Genomic DNA, 20,534 nt, shown 5'->3' on the forward strand with positions numbered 1-20,534 from the left:
AACGAGCAAAATATAACCAAAGACACTGAAATAGGGGGTAGCCTGACAGTGACCAGAGGGGAGAGAAGAGGGAATTTCAGGGGGGAAGGGGTAGGGATTACAGGAACAAATTTGGAGGACACATGGACAAAAACTAAGGGTGGGGGGTAATGGGGGGAAGGGGGGAGGGTTGGGTGGAGGGGCTGGAACGGGAGTAGGGGGGAGAAAACTGTACTTGAACAATGATTGAAATAAAAAAAAAAAAAGAAAAATATCTTTTAACATGTGAACACAGACCAATCGGAAAATACATAGCCACCAAGAAGCACACACCCATGGCTCTCCCATTTTTTTTGGAGACAAAAGTAGAGATTATATATATATATATATATATATATATGAAATATATATATATATGAAATATATATATATATATGAAATATATATATATATATTTCAGCAAGAGGGTTTTTTCATTTTTGTGAATTTATGGGAAATCTTGCAAAAGTATAAAATATGAATCTCATTTGGTTTACCTTTATACAATTTCTTGATTGAAATGAATAAAGTTACTAAATCAAACTCCTCTAAGAGAAATCTTGGATATGTGGTTCAGTTATAGCTAACAAAATGAGGAGATCCTGAGAATTCTGTTACCGTCTTTGGGACTGATGGTGGCAGAATAGAGATGAACGCTTGGATGCCAATTCCAACTCCTTGCACCATAAAAAGGGAAAAAATACATTACTGCAAAAGAAACTGTGAAACAGCACAAATAAAAACCCACCTTTTATGCAGAAGAGTATCAATGAAAGTGAAATTAGTATTTTAAATTATCAAATTTTAAATTTTGAAAATGATGTCGATTGAACTATGAGCTTTCTTGTTCCATAAAACCAAGCTAGACAGAGATATAACTGGGCTATTCAAGTGAAATTTATATCTATGTATTTGTGCAAAGTTAAAACATTAAAATTTGATTAAAAATTATCCGAATCAATTCAAGCAAAGCCATTACTGTATTAAATGGAAAACCAAACATTGCCCGTGATGAATATCTTAATTACTTTGATATACGAAATATACAAAGAAATTATTTTTATGCAGGGTTACATTTGGAATTTCCCTAAATTTCGTATTTAGTAAACTGATTTATTATAAGAACAGTGATTTTTCTGTTTTAAAATAAACTTTAAAACTACCTAAAATATCAAATTCTGATTTACAAGCCATTATTGCCATCTGCTGGTTATATAGTTTCATTGCTTTCTTTTTTTGGCAAATTACCACTTCACTAAAAGGCAAAAGGAAAAACGGGTGAGTTTTGGATATGGAAGATTGCATTCAAAATCTCTAAGTAAAAGGAGTACATAACTTGCTAAAACACAAGGCACAGTCATTTCAAAGAGGATAGGATACTGTGAGAATTTATTTGTATTATACCAAATTGTAATGTATCATTTTAATTCAGTTCATCACAGAATAAGTATCAGACACACTATTTTAAGTTACTGTCATTAATAAGCATACAGCTAAAACATGACTCACACCACTGTCCATTCACAACCAGAGCAAAATAAGTGTCCACTGTCAGAGAAGTCATAAAAAGATGAAATCACGCCACAATTCTATTCAACTGAATGAAACTAGCGCCACGTTTTCCCTTATATAAGTGCAAATCAATCTCTCCTTAGTTGGAGAATGCATATTATTTAGTTTGTCAGCTTCCTGAGTTACCAAATGAAACTAGAACTTATATAACTTTAATAACAGAACTAACAAATACCGTAATGACAAAGAATCTGAGCAAAAACTTAATATTCATCATTATACTCTGAATATGACCAATCTAGAGCAAGATACAGGATTTTTTTTTTTTAATTAGGCATGTACTATGTTTTAGATACTTCGGCGTTTTTTCGGATGAGGAAATAGTTATTTAAGTCACACACTAGTAAAAGATTTAGACTGCAGCCTAACATAAATTCTGTATTTAGTATATATCTGAATTATATGCATATATTCTGCCTTTTTTCCCTTTAACACTATATAATGAGTATTTTCCCATATCATTACATATTCATTCAAAATGACTTCAGTCAATTTAGTAATGAAAGTTGCATTGTACTGAGTGTTCTATGTTGCTGTTTGACGTTGAGGTTATTTCTAGTTTTAAGTGATACAAATAGCCTAGTCTTCTTATAAAACTGTTTTTAAAGGATAAAAACGACCATATTTGCTCTTACAAGGGCTTGACCAAGGTAAGACTCCGCTGAGTTCTGTTACGACACTGATTGATCCAAAGTCCTTTGGAAACGCCCGGAAACACCCAATTGAATGAAAAGGGAACCTGGGAACCCGCGGCGCTGCGCGCGGGCGGGCTGCTGCGCACGTGCCGCTGCGCGCGCGGAGGGCGCGCCGGTGCCGGACTTCACGCCCCGCCCCCAGGTTCCTCGGTCGCCCTGACGACCCGGGCCGCCCGCAACGGCGGCGGGGCGGAGTCGTTGAGGCTGCGAGGCCGCGGACTCGACGGACCGGGAGGGGCCCGTGCAGCGGACAGACTCTGCTCCACGGGAACAGGGACTATGAGAAAATGGTCGGGCAAAGGAGGAACAAGCCCAGAGAAGCGGCTCCGGAGCCGCTGCACTCTCCGCGCTGCGTGCAGGCGAGGCGGCGGCGGCGGCGGGCCACCGGGGCGGGGGAGCCGCTGCTGGAGGAGGAGCCGCGGGAGGAGGCGGAAAGGCCGGAGCTGCCCAGGGCCGTAGGCTTCGGGCGCCTGCCGGGGGGCTCCCGGCCCTGCTCTCCGCGGAGGCCCCGAAAACTGAAGGCGCAGACATGCATGCAAATGGAACTGGTCTCCAAGACCCTGTCTCTCCGCCGCTTCCAATTCTTCAACTCTTTCCTGGAGCAGCTGCGCGACAAGGTGCATCTCTTGCGGAGACGTCAGTTCTCGTTCCGGACCACTGTCGGCGTAGGTGAGCACCACAGACTCGGGAGAGCCATTGGGTTTGAAGTGGTTTGGAAGAATAGCAGCCCAACAGCAATAACGATGAGGTCCGAGCTCTGCAAAATCGCTGGCCCCTTCGTTCTTGTGTTAACACATTTTCCAGGGTTTGGGGGCATGGGGATCATCCGGGCGGCACCAGCAAAATATTTTAACCGGAGCATCTCCGTTTATATCACAGGTTGTGAACATGAGAGCTTAGCGCTTGAAATGCAGGTATTGTTAATTGAGGGTTAATTAAGGGAATTAAAGGCATCCACTTGAAAAGCTGTGGAAAAGAGAAGAGAGAGTTATTATTCTTAGATGGGAGGGAATAGAAAAGTAAGGATTACTGCACAGAGAAACATTGAAGTGGGCAGGAGAGACATTTGCGATGCTTGTGTCAAATGATTGTTGTTTCAGTCAAGTATAAGGCTGGGCCACTTTTAGAGGTGAGGTTGGTGGACAGGATACAGGGCACCCGGACACCTGCTTTTTCTCATGCCTTCTGCGTTTAGGGTGTTGGCATTAGTACCCTGCATCATTTTACCAGGTGTGGAATGTGGGGCACTGGGAGAGGGTGAGAGGCACAGAGTATTTTGAGGATTTTTGGAAAGCCAGGTGGATTTAGTAGGATAGTCTTATTTTTTCCCTCTTTCGTAAATATAACTTTTAAGAGTTTTCACCAGTATATATAATTGTCTGGAGAATAAGAAGGAGGATACAAATGTAGTTGAATAGGACTGTGTATTTGAAAGTTAATGTCGTCGTATCAGAGGGGCATCTGTTTCAAGTTGACAAAGAAGATACAGGTTTAATTTCAAAGTGGTTCAGAGTATGTTATATATTGGTAGGAAGAGTTAACATATCTAGTGAAATTTTTTTCTGTAAAGAGCCACTTAGTACATATTTTAAGCTTCACGGACCATTTGCAATCTCCCTTGTGTATTCTTCTTCCTAATTTTTATAGCCTTAAAAAAGTGTAACAGCCATTTTTAGCTATGGACAAGAACAGACGGTGGGTTGTAGTTTGCTGTTCGTGGTGTAAAACCACGAAATCTCCTGAGAAGTATTGAACAGTCATAGGAACGAGCCCAAGGTGGTTAGGAATATGGAAAAAGACCTGGAGAAGCATGATTGAGAGTCTTCAGCATTGCAGTGTTTATTATTGTTGTTGTTGTTGTTATTAATTGAGTTATTGATTAACTTGCACTTATTTTGTTAGCCAAGTTGAGTTATTCTTGAATTTTTAAGAGGCTAACGTTGGTGGTGTGAAAAATAACTTGCCAAGTATAATTGGAACAACCATAAGAAATATTGGGGTGGTCAAAAAGTCCGTTTAGTTTTTTCTGTGAAATGAAAGACACATTTTTCATTTTCACCAGTAACTTTATTGATTTGGATATTTGAGTATGTCAGCTCTCTCCTGCTATTGGCTTCTAGTGGGTAGAGGCCAGGGGTGCTGCTAAACATCTTTCAATGCATCAGACAGCCCCACAGCAGAGAATTATTTGGTCAAAATGTCAATAGTACAAGAAATTTTGCAAATCACTTATGACATGTTCAGTCAGTCTCAGCACCTTCTCCATGCACTGCACAAATCTTTTTTTTTAATTTCAGTTGTGTTTTTACCTTTCTTGAAACAATAAAGCATAGTATACCAAAAATATTGCATATTTTCTTCCATCTCTGATATTAAAATGGCTGCACAAAATTCACCAATTTTGATAAGCTTTTTAAATGCATACTGATATGACAGCTGTCACAATACAGTGTTACAAAATTGTTTCGAATGGAGTTAAAGACAACTAACTGCTACTTAAGAGCCACCGTGTGGACAAAACTGAACGAACTTTTTGGCCAACTGGTACTATTATAAAATCTTGGAGGGGAGGCAGGACATCAGGAATAACTAAGTAAATTCACTCCCCTGTGACAGTAACGAAAATACTTGAAATATTATGGAATCAACTTTTTCAGATCTTTGCAAATGAACCAAAGGTTCACATCAATCTAGAGTGCATTCGTTCAAGAAAAGCGACTGAAACTCTGTAAGAACAGTGGGGTTGCTGGTGTTTTCAGTTGGCCCCCTCCCATCCCTTTTCCCCAGCTCCATGAGGCCCTTGAAAGGAGACAGAGTCCCCGCTCCCAGAAGGGACAGTCAGTGTTTGGAGCCCCTCCAACAGCCCATCCCCACAGCTGCCTCCCGGTTGGACAAGTCTGGCAGCTCCCTGATGAAGCCTCCTCCCTAGGGCGTTGGCCTGAGGACTCTAGATGAGCCTCCTGGGAGTGGAGTCTGGGAGCTGTCAAGGCTCTGAAGGCTTGAGTTGCCCTCAGGGGCTTTTGGGGGGGGTGTGGGGAGAGGGGCTACCCAGGAAGCTTTTCCCTGCACTGCCACGTTGTGATGAGCCCAGGGACCGTGGGTTCCAGTGGCTTCTGGTGGCTGGAGTCCCTGCGGAGAGGACTGAGCTGCTCTGACTGCGTATATGATTCTTTTTAAAACTTGATGTACAGAAACAGAGAATAGCAGAGATAATAAGAGAGAACGAAACTGAAAAATCACAGAAAGGTCTAAATGTCATCAGTAATTTCATCACTCTTTTGCAAATGAGTGATGAAATCACTCTTGAAACAATAAAGCATAGCATACCAAAAAGATTGCATATTTTCTTCCATCTCTGATATTAAAATGGCTGCACAAAATTCACCAATTTTGATAAGCTTTTTAAATGCATACTGATATGACAGCTGTCACAATACAATGTTACAAAATTGTTTCAAATGGAGTTAAAGACAACTAAGTCTTTATCAATGGGACAAATGAGACGTGGCCTTCCATGTCTCTCCCTTTGCTCCTCCAGCCCCCCCTGCAGAGGAAAGCACTCTTCACAATTTGTGTTATGAGCTTCTGGAGTGTTGCCTGGGTCACCCAGGCAGGATTGGCTAGCCACCTGGCTTGTGTGTGCTCTCTGCAGACACATAGGGGGGGATACATTTGAAATAGTTATATAACGGGTGTGTTATAATGACCATCACACATAATTAAGCAGCTTTTAACCACTTTTCTCTTTTTTTTCTTTTTCCAGCTGCCTTTATAGGAGTTTTGCACTGGTAAGATTAGCTTCAGTCTGAAATAAATAAAAGCACTTGAATTAGAAATTACCATCGCTGTTTGCATTACAATAAAACCATAGCCTCTTGGCATGCGTGGAGAGCATCTGTACATGCGTCTGTATCAGCGGACACATACAGATTCCTTTAGAAGAAGCCTCATATGGAAGCATCTACAAAATGGGTGCATTAGGGGAATAGTAGCCTATGCCTTAAAATAATTTTGCATTACCAAAGGATTCACTACTATATTTCTTAAAAATCCAGATTTCCTAGTATTCTTTGCTTATTTATTTCATCTAAAAAACTACCTTACTTTACAGTAATGTTAAAGAACGTTAGTTGACAGAAGCTTAGAACTAAAGCTTAGTAACACCCGGCACTTGGAAACCCGGTGGAAATGAAGCTAGAGACCGCAGTGGCAGTGCAGAGTTAAATGAGGCTTCAGTGCGCATGTACCTCACTTTGCACAAGTGATTTTGTTGGTAAAAGTTGCATGTAAAATTACACTACTTTCCCCTTACCTATTTCATTTCTCCCTGAGCCCAGGGATTTATTTCCCTTGGGGAGAATGGGCTGTGCCCCATGTCCTTGGGGACAGCACTGTTGTGGCCATTTGGTCTGCAGGGAGACTTGATGTTAGAACTGAGGCTGTGCTGGTGTTTCCTACAGCTCTTGGCCCTGCGCCTTTGTCCCACACGTAAGTGAAGGTGAGTGGGAGCTGGGTTCATAGAGGAGCTTGGCTGTTTCCTCGGCTTCGCTGGGGAGCACCTGCAGCAGCTGAAGGGCAGCAGCCTGCTCCGGTCGCTGACTGAGCTCTGCCCACGGGCGTCGGTCTTCACTGCCCGCGGCTGTTTTCCCCGGTCGCACTGATGAAGCAGCTTGAAGGACAGGGCTGTGTTGACACTTGAAAGCTGATTCCTCGTGTGGAATTAGCCTTATTTATCATTGCTCTAATGTCGAGTAGTTTTATTTAAAATTATATTCCGAATGCTCTTCAGCAGCTACAGAGGCATTTCCCAGACTGGGCAGATTAGGAGCTCTTGGGGGACTGAACACATGAACCGGAAGTCACCTCTGTTCTGGTTTGGGGGCCCGGAGTTAAAGCAGTTCCGCTGTGCGTGCAGCACCAGATTGTAAATGCCGGGCAGTATACACGTTAGAGAGCAAATCATAAAGCTATCTCAATGTTGGTTATCAAAACGTATTTTTCTTCTTCTTCATGGTTTTCGTGCTCTGTTTATCTGTAACTAGGCTATTTTACAACTTGTTTGAAACATGTTCTTATTGTAAAATGGTGCTTTATTTTTTTTTTTTCTAGGATGCATTTAGTAACACTTTTTGAAAATGATCGTCATTTTTCTCACCTCTCGTCTTTGGAGCGGGAGATGACTTTTCGCACTGAAATGGTGAGGTTCCTTCTTCTCATGAACTGATTTGTAGTGTAGTCACACTAAGACTGCAGGGTGGACGTTTCAGAACCGAAATGTGTTTTTGGTGAACTCGGCTGTTTCTCGAGCTATAACTTAAGTTTATTATGGAAATAGAAAGGGTTGTAGGGCTTTTCTGTTTCATGTATCTCACTGTCCTCTTTGTCCAATACAGACTTTTCTTTGATTTTTCCTTTTTTTTCCCCGTTCTCCTAACTTCAAGATAATTTCTTTTAAGAGGCCACTTTATACTCTCTTCAGTAGTTTTCCTGTCATTTTGATGCCCAGCCTGTAGGACGGAGACAGTGCCACCTGCTGGGCACGTGTGGCATCGTTAGCGGGAGGGAGAAGTGGGACAGCAGAGGCCCGAACCGCAGACTCTGCAGCTGAGGGACCAGGACAGGCCCCAGATCAGCTGGTCAGGGGCTGAGGGAAGAACGCAGCCAAACTGGCCTCCCGATTGATTCTGTAGCCATTGCTTTTTTGTGGCTCAATTAAAATAAAAAAAAGACTAAATTTATATTAACGAATTTTAAGTAGCGAAATTCACCATTTCAATTATTGTTATACGCACCGTTCTGTGGCGTCGCATACATTTATATTGTGCAACCGTCACCGCCATCCGTCTCCAGAACGTCTTCATTACCCCAGAGAGAAACTCGGCCCGTTGCCCACTAACTCCGCCCATTGCCCACTAACTCCGCCCCCGCCCCGCCCCCCGGAGGCCTGCATTCTGCCTTCCGCCCGCCTCTGTACTTTCGCCACTGCTCTTTGAATCTCCCCCTCACAGCCCTTTGAAAGCTTTGTAGAATCGGCTACATTAGCATTTGTATGGCGTTCAAAGTTTTAATGTTTTATAGGTATTATCTCAAAGGAAGGATGAACATGTCATTAAATAACGAGTGTAGTGGTGGCAGAGCACTGGATTCGGATGTCGGGTCCCTGGTCCTTGAGTGACGGCCAGTCAGTGGCCCTCCCTCCCTCTCGGTGGCCTCGTCTGTGAACTAGAAATAAGGCCGGCCTTACGGGGCTTTATGTGACGTGAAGGGAGACAGTGGGCGAAGCACCAAGCACAGCACCTGGTGCAAAAGCCACAGCTGCTATTAGCCCTGGCTGGTGTGGCTCAATGGTTGAGTGCCAGCTTGTGAACCAAAGGGTTGCCAGTTCGATTCCCAGTCAGGGCACATGCCTGGGTTGCAGGCCAGGTCCCCAGTAGGGGGCACATGAGAGGCAGCCACACATTGATGTTTCTCTCCCGCTCTTTTTCTCTCCTTCCCCTCTCTCTAAAAGCAATAAATAACATCTTTTTTTAAAAAAGCCATAGTTGCTATTAATGAAAACCTGTGTATCTGTTTTCTCTAAATATGGCCTTATACATGTTAGGTATCCTGTCGTTGTAGTAGTGCCCATTGCCCCCCTCAGCAGAAGTAACAGTCCCGGTATGAACTCGTGTGTCGCCAGTCCCGGCCGTGAGGACGTGCTCTCTCAGGCGTCAGCTGGACACGTCTGCGGTTCAGCCACTGCGGTTGCTTGCTTACTCCCCGCAGGACGATGTGGTTGTATGAGGCCGAGTGAGTGGAGAGCTGAAGATTATTTTTAATGTTTTTGGGGGGAGAGAGTATTACAAACAATGTGGCCCTTTACTTGCTTGTATTTTTTCCTTTTTATTGAGTGTATTGGGGTGACACTGTAACATCAGGTGCACAGTTCCGCAGCGCACCATCGGTACACTGTGTCGTGTGTTCACCCCAAGTCTCCCTCCATCACCGTTGATTCCCCCCATGCCCTCCTTCACCCCCCTCCAGCCCCCACTCCGCCTGCTTTTAGAGTTTAGGAAGGAAAGCAAGCAATCGATGAGGGAAGTAATACGAGACAACACGCTCCTGTTCTGTTCACCTCTGGCTGGTAACTAGCCCAGTGTGATGTCGCCGTTGCAGATGCCGGAATCGTGCACTGAGCCAACCCCTTCGCAGGACAGAGCATCTGTGTCGGGGGCAGCAGTCCACTGGCGTCTGGTCAGCAGGACTTTGTGCTGAGTTGTTAGGTGGGTGGGGCCAGGAAGTAAGGTGAAAGCATAAAGTTCCATCTGATGGCGTTTATGGTCATTTATGGTGTTTCATAAAGAGCTGGGAGGAAAGAATGGAGGTACAGTCAGGCAGGGTAGAAATAAAAATATATTGTATATATATTTTAAGGTGTGGTCGGCAAAGCTCCTTAAAACATTTAACCACCCTCCGGCGCTTCTTCAAACCTACAGGACTCGCCAAAGAATAGTACCGTGATAACCTACAGTGTCTGCCTTTTGAGTCAAAGAATGCAGTAGTAGCCGGGAAAAATTAAAAAGTCTTCTTATTAACCTTTTCCTACTGAAAAATTGCTCTAAAAGAGTTGTAAAAGTAATTTTTTTGCACATTTGACTTACATTAACAACATGTGCCTTTTGAAGGGACTCTATTATTCCTACTTCAAGACCATTATCGAAGCTCCTTCGTTTTTGGAAGGGCTGTGGATGATTATGAACGACAGGCTCACGGAGTACCCCCTCGTCATTAACACGGTGAAGCGCTTCCACCTTTACCCCGAGGTGAGTGAGGTCCCGGTCAGCGCTCCTGGAGCGGTTCTTTTCAGTAGACAAAGTAGCGGGTAAATGCAATGATGTTATATTAAAAGGAGGGACCTTGAAGGTTTATTGATTGTATGTGTCCTCACAGTTGAGCAGGGTATCAGAAGTTCCCCTGCTGAATTTGTGTTAATTTGCACTTCCCTTATTATTGGTGGAGTTAAGGATATTTTCATGTTTACCAGATATTTGGATTTATTCCATCAATAACCTGTATAAATATTTGTCACCTAGTTGATGGTTGCTTTCTTATTCATTTGTTGGAATAATTTATGTGTTTTATAGCATAATCCCTAGTGATACACGCTGATATCTTCTCTTGATCTGGTTGCTTTCCCTTAATGAGCTCTGTTGAGGTATAACTCACATGCAATAAAATGCACCATTTTGAGCATACAGTCCTTTGAGTTATACATTTGTCAGATGTATAAAACTGTATAACCAAACCACAATTGAGTTATGAAACATGAAAATAATGCCAGAAAGTTGCCATGTGCTTCTTTGTGGTAACTGTCCTTTCCCTGTTGAATTATCTTGGCATGTATGTTGAAAATTGATTGGGTATATTACGTATGAATCTGTTTCTGGATTCTCTACCACTCTGTTGTTCTGTGTATCTATATATATACGCCGGTACCACACTGCTTTGATGACTGTAGCTTTATAATAAAGTTTAAAATAAGGTAGTTCTCCAACTTTGTTTCTCCTTTTCAAATTGTTTTTCTACGTAAATATTAGAGTCAGTTTATCAGTTTCTCCAAGAATCTTACCGAGAGTTGGATTGGGGTTGCACTGGGTTCGTGCATCTGTGCGGGGAGAACTGGCATCTCAGTGTCTTCCCGTCCATGACGCTGGAACAGTCTCCACTTTGTTCGTCATTTTTTCTCAGCAGTGTTTCGCATTTTCAACCTACAGTCTTCTATGAGCACTATTTTACTATTGTACGTGGTATTATTTTTAAATTTTAGTTTTCCATTTTTGTTGCTTTTGTATAGAAATTAGTTAATTTTGAATATTGAGCCAGCACCTGCATCTTGATGAAGTGACTTAATTATTCTCAACAAGAAGTTTTACAGATGTTCCCTACTCTGTCAAACAGAACTTTAGTTTATAGTGTGTGCATGCATAATTTTAAAATGACTGTTTCCCAGGTGACATGATTTAAAGGAATTTGTCCAAGTTTATAACGTCAAAGGCAACCATCACGAAATGGTATTTTGGAAGAGTTCCTGTGAAGATAATGTACTTTCCTTCACTCTCTCTCTCTTCATTTTTATCTCGTGCAGGTGATTCTGGCCTTCCTGTACCGCACGGTGGTGGGGCTCACGAATTTACTTGGGATAGAAACCAAGACCTGCTGGAATGTCACCAGAGTAGAGCCTCTAAATGAAGTTCAAAGCTGTGAAGGCACGTTTGTTTCCAATGCCGATGCCGGGTTGCCATTAATGTTCACATGAACAGCTTATGCTGTTGGGACTTATTTCAAGAATTATTGTAAACTAGGGATTGATTTTTTTAAACACGATGACTGGTTCCCATAAAAGTATTTGCCTTTACAGCAGTTTTTCTGAGAAGGCTATGTACTTCCTGATAGGAGTATTAATTTAGAATTTGGGTATAATGTACACCAGTGTACGGCAGTCCCGACTATAAGTTTTGGGGTAGCTTGAAAATATAAATGGGAGGATAAATTAAATAGTCAAATATTTACCTGTAATAGTTCATGGAAACATAAAATCAGATAGGCAACAATAGAGTGAGTTAGGAAAACTTCACATTCTTCATATGTGCTACCTTGTATATTCATATCTTAGATAAAGAACCACTTTTGGGATCAGCGGACAGTTTTCCAGGAGTCTGTATTCGTTACAACTGCTTAAGATGTTTGCAGTTTAGCGCTTTTACAGTCTAAGTATGATGCTCTCCCTTGAGACTGCTATTCAAAGTCACAAATATCTACTTGCGTAGCATTTACAGAGTTGGCACAGTCTTTATTTCTTCACGTTCTCCACAACGTGAACACAGTGTATCTTACAAGTATATTTTTATAGACTTGTTTGCAATAACATTTAACTCTCAGAATATACGAGGTCTTTCCAAAGGTATCCAGCCATGTAATATGAAAGACAGATATTTATGGAAGAAGATACGAGATACAAAAATCATTGTACATAGGGCAGTGACGCCTCATTCCCCTCAAAGTAGGTACCTTGGGACCTCACACAGTTCCCCCAGTCCCCATCAGCTGCCCCATTGTATTTTCCTGAATCTCATCGACAGCTTAAAATCTGTTCCCTTTCAAAGGTGATTTTAATTTTGGGAAAAGCCAGAAGTCACAGGGCGTCACATCTGGGCTGTAGGGGGGCTGAGTCACCTGGGTAATTCGATGTTTCGCTGAAAAACTCTGCACGAGATGTGATGGATGAGCAGGCGAGTTTCATAATGAAGCTGCCAGTCACTAGTTACCTGTAGCTGGGGGCGTCTAAGTCGTCAGAATACTGTCCACAGAGGAATGGTCAAGCTCGGTGCAAAATGTGATGCACATTTGCTGCTCTACTCACTCCGTCATTTTGAATGGGACGCACAGCGCACATGCTCACTCAGTGTCATCTACCACCCCCACTGACTAGTACAGTGGAGTCGTCACTGTTCACGCATGTGCATTCCAGTCCGCTCTCCCTGGCTGCCAGGATACATGGATGTTGTTCAACCCATTCTCGTTATATTAACAATGGCTGGACTTTTTGTGGATAGACCTCATATTCCAAATCTGTATTCCCATCTTTCCCTACATTTTTACTAGTCCTTCAGGTGATCTTTATAACATCTAAAATAGCATTGATAGAGGATTTTGAGACATAATTAGGTTTTTCTTAGCAAAATAAAGGAATGGAGAAAATACCTCATAAAATGAGAGACTCTGTAACGACTCAATCAGCTTAGAAGGTATAGCCATTTCTGAGAGATGGAAAAAATCGCCTTATATATGTACATTTATGATGTTTATTAAGTTGCCACTAGGTGACAGGTTAGTGCCAGGCCTGAGGTCCCCAAGGTGCGCCAGCCAACGTGGCACCTTATAACTGTGGTCACTGTTCCCAACAGGAACACAAGTTCGCCCGGGTCAGGAGTGGGGTGGGGGAGTGTTTTGGGAGCAGGGCCAGCGTGGTCAGAACTCCTGGGGCAACAGGGGGCTGGAAGAAGGGCTCCCGGAGCAGCGCGATGGGGAGGAAGGAATGGTGTGACGCAGTGTCGGGCCCATCTGTGAGCCCGGGCCAGGCCGTGGCGGGCCGGCTGCTGACCACGGACTCTGTACTTTGCTCTTGGGAGAATGCTAACAGATTTGCATTTTAAAACCACTGGTCTGGCAGCTGTGTGGAAGAGGTGTTAGTGCAGGACAACAGTGGGCTCGCTGAGACCAGGCAGGAGAGGGCAGTAGCAAATGCACGGATTTGAGAGGGGGGGTGGAAGCTGGTTGGCAAGGTTCGGTCCCTGGTTGATGGGAAAGGGGAGGGAGGGTGAAGTCGTGCGGGTGAGTGTTTGGTCTCCGTCTTCCTCGAGTCCCTTGGAATGGTGGCAGGCGTTAGTGAGGCACAGGTGCGGGTGCCCGAGAGGCCTCAGATGGAGTGCGGAGGTCGGGTGTCTGCCCTGCAGGTGGACACGGGGCGATGGGGAGACGTCGTGGGCTGAATACAGATGCGGAGTCATCTGTGCGGAGGTGACACCCGGGACCACAGAAGCGGAAGGACTTCCTTGAGGAAAGCACGGAGACTGGGGAAAGAAGAGGGCTTGTGTCGGAGCCCCGGGCGGCCCAGTGTCCAAGGGGGCGTGCGGGGAGGGAGGCCGGTAGGATGGACCGGAGAGGGATGGTCCGAGAAGTAGGGGGATGAGGGTGGCCGGCCGTCTGGCCTTGGTGCCAGCAAAAACTTTGAAAACTAGATAACTTGACATGTTCTGTATTCTGTTGGCTCAACCACTGAAAGTTATTTTTGTGCCAACTAACCTCGTAGATTTGTTCTGAGGACCGTGTGACACAAAGACTATAGAGCACCTCGTAGGAGACCATGTGTGCACTGACATATTTTACGCGTGTCCGTCCGCCTCTCCAGCGACCTGGCCTTGTGCACGGATGTACATCTGTGTGTGAAGGTCTGAGGTTCGGGCTGTGCATCATAGGGGACCGAAGGACTAGATTATCTCCTACCGGCCAAAGCTGTTCCCTGGGCCCAGAGCCCACGTCTTACTCTTCCCAGAACCAAGCAAAGGATGATAACGCCATGGATTTTCTCCCGTGACTCATCAGGTGACCCCCAGGCAGTTCTAGGTCCTGAACGATAGCAGCGTCTCCTGAATAACGGGAGGCACCCACTGTTTCAGTATAATGATACTTAATCGGGGGAAAGTATGAAGGTCACTGCAGTAAAGTATAAAATCTGAGTGTGACTGATAGTGTCTCACGTAAGGGAAAGTGCCACGTAACTATTAAATGAAGCAGCTATCTGCAAAGCAAATGCTTTCTGTGAATTCACGAGCGCTTACATCCTGTTACTTTATAATCACTTGTTCACTAAATACTGAATAATCTGTGTCTTTTTAAAGGAATTGGAGACCCCGCTTGCTTCTACGTCGGTATGATTTTTATCTTAAATGGAATGATGATGGCGTTGTTCTTCGTGTATGGTGCGTACCTGAGGTAAGACTGCACATTGGAAGGTCTCTCGGTGCCCTCACAAGGACTGGCTGGTGCTTGTTGATTATATGAGAAGGATAATTAATGAGATTCATTGAGTAATAGCAGGAACATTTTTAGCTCTATTTTATTGTTTTTCAGAAGCCTAGCCAGTATCATGCAGCCTCCAACTGGAGCTGTCACTCAAATAACACCATAGAGGCCTTCCTTTTATTCTTGCGGGGAGTTTGTTTTAGTTACTTAAGATGCCTTAACAGATTCTAAATGAAAACACCCCTGGGTCCTGTGTGACATTACAATGACAGTAATGCAATGAGGCGATCTTGAGCTGGTGTTAGCTGCGCAGGGCTTCTCGTTTCGGTCTCTGTCCGTGCGAAATTAAGCAAGTAGTGAAGAGACTGTTGACCTCCCCGGCAGACACCCGCGAGACAGCCTGCCTTTCCTGGTAACCGGGCTGCACAGCTCAGCGGGGGGCAGCGGTGTGCTCGGTCACAGGCAGGCGGTAGGTTGAAGTCAACTATGGCATACACTTGACCCTGGAACCATGCAGGGGTTAGAGGTGCCACCTACCACCCCCTGCCCCCCTCTTACAGTTAAACATCCATGTATAACTTGGACTCCCCCCGAACTTAACTACTGACAGCCTACTGTTGACCAGGAGTCTACTAATAACATAAACAGCTGCTTAATATATATTTTGTGTGTTATAGATATTAGTTGCATTCTTATAATGAAGTAAGATAGAGAAAAGAATGTTATTAACAAAATCTTGAGGAATAGTTCAATGTGTTTACAGTATTGATTAAAACAATTCCACGTAAAAGTGGACCCTCACCGTTCAAACCTTCGTTGTTATTGGATAGTGCTGCTTACTATCCAATAAAGCTGGGATAGCCCTTTGAGCTTGCTTTGTCAGTGAAAAATAAGGTGAAGTCCACCTTGGTTACACCTAGGAAAGCCTTTGCCTTCCTCACAAAAGGAGGGACTCAGCTGCCCCTTCTCTGTTTCGTCCTGCATTCACTTGGATGTGATGCCTGGGGCTGCAGCAGTCACATTGCAGCCATGAGGGGAGGACTGTAAACAGGGCACACGTGTCTGCCCTTGCAGCTTTGCACTGCCGACTGGTGGCGACAAGCGCATCTTCCGTGCTCCTTGTTGGCTTAGCACACAGCCGTATTTTAGGCCACGTCTGTCAGATTTTCTGTCTTACAGCAGAATGCATTCCTCACTGAATCATCAGCTTCCTTTACAATGAACTGCATAACATTTAAAGTGAAACATCTAGATTTGATCTTTAAATAGTATTTTATTGTCTTCATAGGGTTTTTGTCTAGGTACAGGTCAGTGCCTATACACCCCTTGTTTGAGGAAGTTTTCAGTATAAAAATACTAGCCTAGAATCAACAAAAAATGTATATAACATTGTACCATATATCCTATTCAACATAGTAAGTTAAGAAAAAGTAGTGAGTACAAGGATTGGAAAACTTGAGAAAAAGAAACAAGTATCCTTATAAGCAGATCACATGATTTTATGTAGGAAAATCCAGAAAGAAATCCATGGGTAAAGTATTAAAATAAGAAAATTTATAATGTTATTGGAAACAAAATTAATACACATATATTGTAAACTTATACTCTAGCATCAAAAAATGAAATTTTAAAAGGATTCCATTTAGAATAGTCTTGAAAAAGAAATTTTTAAGAATAAATCTAGCAAAAACTATATATGATCTCTTTTGGAGAATTGTAAAGCTTTGGGAGACATTTAGGAATATTCAGTAAATGGAGAGGTGTGCCATGTTCATGGGTTGGAAGACTCAAGAGACGAGTTACTCCACTTGATTGGTGGATTCAGTGCACGGCCAGCTTTGTTCACCTTGGTAAGCTGACCTTGAAGTTTCTCAGACGTGTGGAAGGCCTACCCACCATAGTTGACGAGGATGGAGCACTGGCTTCATTAACTGTTTCCCTACGATTAAGCTACAGTCACAGGGCAGTGCGGCCTCGGCGCAGGGACCTAGCGCCGGAAGCAAGCGGAGCCCAGAGACAGAAAGGTGCCATTAAAGACCCCTGATGTGATTAAAGACCGGCAGAGCTGCCGGTGCAGGCCTGTGGGCACAGACAGGGTCTTGAGAGATCATGGAGAAAAAAAGAGAAGTTGGAACCAAATGAAATACAAAGTGTAGTTGGATTAAAAACTCAAATATGAAAGACAAAATTGCAGAATACTGAGAATGTTATATAGGAGAATATCATCAGTAGCTTGGGATAAGAAAGAATTTCTTAAATGAGGTGTGAAAGTTTAGCCACAAAGGAAAAAACTGATACGTTTGATAAAAAGAATTTAAGTTTCTTTAGACATTTTAGAATGAAAAGATAAGCCACAAACTGGGAAAAAATATTGCCAAGCATATACCCAACATAGTATCCATATATTACATTAATTAATTTGGTAAACTTATATTGAATGCCTAGATATTCAATAGCTGAGACCAAGGGCACTATGTTAGGTGCTGGAATTAAAAAGGGCAATTTCTGTCCTTATGGAGTTTATATTCTAGGGGGCAAACACTAAAATGATATACAACCCAACAGAAGAATGGACAAAATGTTTATGAACACATATTCCCAGAAGAAGAATTCCAAATTGCCAAACAAAATATGTAAAGTTGACCACCATTATTAATTGCTGATATCAGGAAAATACAGATTTAAACTACAACGAGCTATGATATTACATCCCCTAGATTAGCAAAAGGAATTTTTACCCACACAGGCGGACGTGTGCATTAGTACAACTGTTTTGGCGAAGCAGTGCACATTACCTGGTCAAGCTGAAGGCGTAGATCACTCAGCAGTTCCCATTTAGAGTGCGTATGCCCAGGGCACCCCTGCACAGGTACGCCAGGAGACAGTATGTACAGAATATAGCAGTGTCGTTTGTAATAGTTCCCGACTGGGAACAGCTCCCGTGTCCATCAGCAGGAAACGTGCACGGCGTAGGTCAGTGCAGGGGAATCTGCCCAGCAGTGAGACGGAGTGAGCTGGAGCGGCCCCCACTGCCACGGGTGAATCTTGCCATGTTGAGTGAATGAGGGCAGGCACAAAGGAAAAAGAAATCCTGTGGACTTTCATTGTTCAAAGTTTAAAAACAGATTAAATGACAGTAGGATACGTATGTAGAAGTAAGTGGCTGTGTTGATAGTCGCAAAAATGAGGGCAATGGCTGTCTCAAGGGGCGGCAAGTGGGGGCTTGGGTGGGATCAGTTTTCTGTCTCAGTGACGTGGTGGTTACCAGGATGTTCACTTTATGCTCATTCCATGAACGGTCTAGAAGTTTTACGTACTTTTAGATATGTGTGTCATACAGGCAGAATATATCTAAGCTCATCACAGTGTTACTTCATTACTTTACGGTGTTGGGCTTAAAAAAATGCTCTGTTTTAGAAAATAGTTTGCAGAGCTTACGCTTTTTTAAGTGCGGAAAGTGTTGCACAGGACTAAAACTTTGTACAATGAACACGGTGCGTTGCTAGAGCGGCCCCCGAGGCTCCGTCTTCTGTGAACTGGTGACAGGGCTCTGGAGGGTCAGGCGAGGCCCCGGGCGTTGAGGACGGTGTGTAGGCACGGCGCAGGTGACTGTGGGAGTTCACGGAGACCGGGTAGGATTCTGTGGGAAGTGTTAGCATTTCTGCTGTGGCGGCCAAGTAGGTGCCTCTTCATGTCCCGTGGGTGGTTAACGGTAAAGCGTTAACGTGCACATCTAACTTCATCAAGTCCGAAGTTAACTGATGTTTTTCCTGTTGTTCTGATCAGTACCGGGAGTTTGGAACGCTTGGCTTCAGCACAGCCCCTTGGATCCTGCAATTGTTTCCGCAGTTCGGTGCTCCGATTGCCCCCCCTCCCCCCGCCCCCGCCCACAGTGGTCACTGTTCTCTGTGCCTTACTTTGTTGTTCGGGCTGTCAGCCCACACGGTCCCTGTGTCTGGATGCAGTGCCGCTCTTGCTCCCCAGACATGCCTCTCCCTTCCATACTTTTCCAAGTGCATCCTTCGAATTTCCTTTCCTGAAAATTTATTCATGATAAATCACTTCCCGTTTGCTTTCCTCCGCTTATTTTTTTTTTTTAAACTAGTCCTTCCTTTTTGAATCATCCCGCCAGTACTTACTGTCTTCTGTGTGTGGAGCTGTGGATATAAGTGATGAACAGCGTACAAAGAAAAGGCAACTTTAAGAAACGGTTCTCAGCCTTTGATGGTTGTCCTGGATCTAAGTTTCATTTTCTGCCTTCTTGTTTCTCTGGGGCTCAAGGAAAGGATATTGCAGTAGTTCAGACTGTTGAAAGTCATTGCTAAGTGAGACGGTTCGACTCTTGCTTTCATCCCTTGATCAGAAGAGAGAAATTGGCCTCCATTCCGAACATTCAGGAAATGTCATGTAGACTCTGAAGTGCTGGCCTGTTTGTTAAGTAGTATCTTATGTTCACACCTTATGTATTTTATTTAGAAAATAAATATAAAAATCAGATTATTTTACATGTCCATTTTATATGCTCGCACATTCAAGATTAAAACAACAACAACATGGGTACTTTTGAAATGTTTATGATTATTTCATGTGGTTTAGTACTGTAACATTTTAAATATGATTGTAAATTCTAAGATAATTTTGTGAAAAACTCTATAGTTTGCGTGGATTGTGATTGTGTGCTTTTTTTTTTTTTTACAGTGGGACTCACCTGGGAGGTCTAATTACAGTATTATGCTGCTTTTTCAACCATGGAGAGGTTCGTTTTCTAGCAAATAATTGTTAAATAGAGGGGACTATCTAGGAACAAGGAAATATATTCATCAAAACATATATATATAATTGCATATTACTTAGGACTTTGCAATATTTTAAAGCACCTTGTGTTGTAAGTTGATATTTAATTATGTTGATCTGCAGTTTTGCATAATAATTAGAAGTAATGACAGAAAGTATCTTGCGTGGTTTTTACTGTGTAGATTCATTCATGCGCGTCTATTTTGTAGAGAAAGGAAGTGCTGTGCTTGTTGAGTTCAGCACTGGGAAGTGGTCGTTACCCACACAGGAGCTGCGAAATGGAAATCTAGAGAGGTTAAGTCACTTATCCACGACTTCACATTCACGACACGGTGAAGCTGGGTTTCCCGTCACACCTGTCTGACCCAGGGGCGTCCAGCCTTTTGGCATCTCTGGGCCACACTGGAAACAGAAGAGTGGTCTTGGACCACACATAAAACACACAGACACTAACAAACACTGATGAGCAAAAAAAAGGTTTTAAGTAAACTTACGCTTTTCTGTTGGGCCACATTCGTAGCCATCCCAGGACACATGTAGCCCCTGGGTCCGGATTGGGCTCCCTGCTCGTAAAGCCTCATGCCTTCTGTTACATTAGGCTGACGTTTCAACACTACCAAATGCTGAAGCCAACTAACTGATTCAGCCCAGCAGGACATGGGCCACCTAATAAAAGTTCTTAGAAACTTACGTATAACAGGATAAATTCATCCAGCAAAATCCCGAGCACGAACTGTGTACCAGACTCTGTCACACGCTGAGGAGCCGGCAGAGAGACGTGAGGGGACCTGCGGGTCCGTGGAGCGCAGTGTGTCAGACGCTGCGTCACAGCTTGTGTGCGGTCTGGTCTGCGTTCATGCCTGTTGGGGAGGGTAGGTGTTTGGTTGACTTAAA

At 43.5% G+C, this 20,534-nt stretch overlaps 1 protein-coding gene across 1 annotated transcript in view; it reads left to right on the forward strand.

Moving 5' to 3' along the window:
• The first annotated feature begins 2,441 nt into the window (after nt 1-2,441).
• Nucleotides 2,442-20,534, forward strand: part of DPY19L2 (dpy-19 like 2) — a 47,131-nt gene continuing 29,038 nt past the window's right edge. The window contains exons 1-7 of the mRNA XM_028525931.2: nt 2,442-2,954; nt 6,049-6,073; nt 7,395-7,482; nt 9,950-10,087; nt 11,410-11,530; nt 14,723-14,816; nt 19,545-19,602. Coding sequence (XP_028381732.1) covers nt 2,573-2,954; nt 6,049-6,073; nt 7,395-7,482; nt 9,950-10,087; nt 11,410-11,530; nt 14,723-14,816; nt 19,545-19,602 — 906 coding nt within the window. The 5' untranslated portion in view covers nt 2,442-2,572. The remainder of the gene's footprint in view (nt 2,955-6,048; nt 6,074-7,394; nt 7,483-9,949; nt 10,088-11,409; nt 11,531-14,722; nt 14,817-19,544; nt 19,603-20,534) is intronic.

The sequence above is a fragment of the Phyllostomus discolor genome, chromosome 10 (genome assembly GCF_004126475.2).
Source record: "Phyllostomus discolor isolate MPI-MPIP mPhyDis1 chromosome 10, mPhyDis1.pri.v3, whole genome shotgun sequence".
NCBI lineage: Eukaryota > Metazoa > Chordata > Mammalia > Chiroptera > Phyllostomidae > Phyllostomus > Phyllostomus discolor.